Source organism: Mus caroli, chromosome 15 (genome assembly GCF_900094665.2).
Source record: "Mus caroli chromosome 15, CAROLI_EIJ_v1.1, whole genome shotgun sequence".
In the NCBI taxonomy this organism is placed as follows: domain Eukaryota; kingdom Metazoa; phylum Chordata; class Mammalia; order Rodentia; family Muridae; genus Mus; species Mus caroli.
Genome location: NC_034584.1, coordinates 93,173,317 through 93,176,829, shown reverse-complemented (window position 1 = coordinate 93,176,829; position 3,513 = coordinate 93,173,317). Strand labels below are relative to the sequence as shown.

At 46.5% G+C, this 3,513-nt stretch overlaps 1 protein-coding gene across 1 annotated transcript in view; it reads left to right on the top strand.

Annotated features, from left to right (window-relative positions):
* Positions 1-2,295, top strand: part of Bcdin3d (BCDIN3 domain containing RNA methyltransferase) — a 5,245-nt gene extending 2,950 nt beyond the window's left edge. Inside the window, exon 2 of the mRNA XM_021183937.1 lies at positions 1,303-2,295. Coding sequence (XP_021039596.1) covers positions 1,303-1,923 — 621 coding nt within the window. The 3' untranslated portion in view covers positions 1,924-2,295. The remainder of the gene's footprint in view (positions 1-1,302) is intronic.
* Positions 2,296-3,513: the final 1,218 nt, after the last annotated feature.

The window sequence follows — 3,513 nt, the reverse complement described above, 5'->3', positions numbered from 1 at the left end:
CAGAGGCAGGCGGATTTCTGAGTTCGAGGCCAGCCTGGTCTACAAAGTGAGTTCCAGGACAGCCAGGGCTACACAGAGAAACCCTGTCTCGAAAAGTCAAAAAAAAAAAATAAATAAAAATAAAAAAATAAAAAAATAAAAATAAAAAAGGAGAAAACTTGCTATCTACTTGATTTTCCTCTTCAGCAGTATGTCTTTGAAAGTTTTTTTGTTTGTTTGTTTTTGCTTGTTTGTTTTTTGAGACAGGGTTTCTCTGTGTAGTCCTGGAACTCACTCTGTAGACCAGGCTGGCCTCGAACTAAAAAATCCATCTGCCTCTGCCTCCCAAGTGCTGGGATTAAAGGCGTGCGCTACCACTACTTGGGTGTATCAAGCCAAGCTCCTCAGCTTTATGCTGTTATCGCTAATACCCCGTTGTCATGAATGAATGACTCGTTCACACTTGAACAGCTGAGTGGTTCCCGCCATGTGTGTTCTTCACCCGTGTGAGAAGTTGCAGAGGTGACAGAGACTGCACAAAACCACGTGTTTGAATAGTTACAGTTAGAGGGAAGAGGTGGTGTTTCATTTGAGAGTCAGAAGCGTGCTAAAATGGGTGGCCGGATCAGATCATCACACTCCCGGCTAGAAAGACTCACAGAGACTTTTAAGATTGGTGGCTTCAAAGGCAGAGGCGGTTTCAGGAGGCAGTGCAAGCTCACACTGTAGAGGCAAGGCCTGGTGAGAGCTTCCTAGAGCCCAGACTTTGCCAACTTCCACAGCTTCCTGACGAGGGACACCACTCACACTTCCGGAGTACTTTCCTTTGGATATGAGACACCCAGAAAGGGATAATGAATATGCCAATATATTGTTTAAGCTGGGAAACACTGCTCTGAGCTCTTTGCTGGCCTTTGTCACATCGTTTGGTCTGTAACTTCCAAGTGTACAACTCAATCTGTTGTCAGGGTCAGGGTACAGGTAGCCAGGCACGGATAGGGAAATCAGGAATTCAGGGCTATCCTCGGCTACATAGTGAGTTTGAGTTGAGCCACTTAAGACTGATTTAAAAAGAAAGGAAGGAAGGAAGAAAAAGAAAAGGTAAAAACTGAATGTAGGGTACAGGGTGGATGCATTATACCAGCCCCTAGGGGGCGTTAAGAGTCTGCTCATGAAAAAAAAATATATCCTCTCTAGATTATTATGATAAGAGCCTCACTTCCGGTATAGGCAGAGGTCAGTGGCGGTCTCAAAGGATGAGAGGTTTCTTTTCCACGCACTGTTAGAGAGCTGCAATGACAAGGCTCTTTTGGATCCCTCTAGGATCTGAGTGTGGCTCTGTACAAACATTTCCTTTCCCCGTGCGATGGGGAGACCTGCTCCGGTGCATCCAGAGAACTGCGCATCCTCTGCTGTGATATAGATCCAGTCCTTGTGGAGAGGGCTGAAAGAGACTGTCCCTTCCCTGAGGCTTTGACCTTTATCACCCTGGACATCATGGATCAAGAGAACAGGAAGGTTCCCTTGAGTTCTTTCGTAAGCCAGTTTGGCCGTTCCGTTTTTGACATCGTCTTCTGCATGTCAGTGACCATGTGGATTCATCTGAACCACGGGGACCGTGGTCTGTGCGAGTTCCTGGCCCACATCTCCTCTCTCTGCAGCTACCTCCTCGTGGAGCCACAACCCTGGAAGTGTTACCGGGCAGCTGCAAGGCGCCTGCGCAAGCTGGGACTCCACAGTTTTGATCACTTCCGCTCGCTGGCCATCCGAGGTGACATGGCCAACCAGATCGTGCGGATCTTGACGCAGGACCACGGGATGGAGTTAGCGTGCTGTTTTGGCAACACCAGTTGGGACCGAAGCCTTCTGCTCTTCAGAGCAAAGCACACCCGCGAGACTCAGGCAATCCCTGAATCGTCAACAAAAGAGACACGGACAGATTAAGATTCCGAGGGCCATGGGACACAGACCAGTAAAGAGATACCGTGGAGTTTTAACACCGAGAATCGAGTTGGATCCCAGAGACATCAGGCAGCCTTGAGACCTGGCAGGAGCTTTTGGCAAAGTGTCTGAAGCAAGCGGCTGAAAGACACAGTCCGTGTTCCCGGTTGTTTGGAATAGCCCCCACGGGAATGAGTTCACGGGACAATGAATGAGGCAGCTGGACGGAGATTATGTTCCTAAGGAGTGAAACTGCTCTTTTGGAAGTTGTTTTGTTTGCTGAGGAGCATTTGGGTATCGGGTGTGCTGGGCAGCAAGTCTACCACCAAACCTCATCTCCAGCTCTAAGGGGTTATTTATTAAAAAAAGAAAGAATGAAAAAGGCTGTGTCGTTTCTTTGCTCTCCTTAAAATCTGATCTGGTTTCTTCCGGCATTTTCTGAGCATACTGGACCTGCCTTGAGGTAAAGCCTTACAATGAAATCTTCGTGTAATAATGAGGTGCTGGCCTGGCTACAGGAAATGGCCAGTAGAGCAGATATCTAGAGCCAGACAAGCCTTGGCACAGTACTTAACAGATACTAGAAGCTGGGTGTAGTGGCGGATGCCTGTAATCTAGGCACTTGGCAGGCAGGGGCAGGAGGATCAGGAGTTTAAGGCCAGCCTGGGCTACATGAGTCTCTGTCTTTAAAAAAAATTAAAAAAAAAAAGAAAGTAATGACAACAGATATTTATGGCTCTGGGTAAAGCTTAATCGCAGAGTATTTACCAAATTCTTACAAAGTTTGTTCCCTAGTCTTCTCATCCCCCACAATAAAGTAAAATTTAAATTATGAACCCTGAGGTAGATAGCGATTTGGGTCTGCAGTACAGCTCAGTAATCTCATTTTCCTTCTCTCTTTCCCCCTCCCCCTCTCTAAGTTTTCAGGGATCAGGCACAGCGCTGGACCCTGCAGACACTCTGCAATCACTGCCAGTGGGCTGTATCCCCAGCCTGATTCTATTGTGTTTTCCTTTTTTTGACTTTTGGGGTCTTTTTGTTTGTTTTTTAAGACAAGTTATCTATGTAGCCTTGGCTGTCTTAGTTTATATATTTCCTGTGTATTTTGTTTTGCCCATATGAATATCTATGCTCCATGTGCATGCAGTTCCCAAAGAGACCAGAAGAGGGCATCAGATCCCCTGGGACCGGAGTTAACAGATGATGGCTGTGAGCCACTACCATGTGGGTTCTTGGACTCCTGATCCTGCAAGAGCAGCCAGTGCTGTTGGCTACTGAGCCATCTCTCGAGCCCAAATGCTGGCCATTTTTAAGTATACAGTCCTATGGCATTAAGTACATTCACATTGACGGTCCTGTTTTTAGCAGGCATCTTGATTCTGACACAAGTGGATGAGACAATACTTTTGACAGCTTAGGATTCCGTCTAGCCTCCTGGAGAAAGGCCTTTTATTTCTGATCATTTAATGTATCTACACCCTACTGGCTCCTAAATATACTGGTAGCCCACCCCCAGGGTTCTGGGCCAATATTTTCCTGTTCTGTAATCATAATTCCCTCTGAAGTAGTTATCAGGCATCTTTTTTTTTTTTT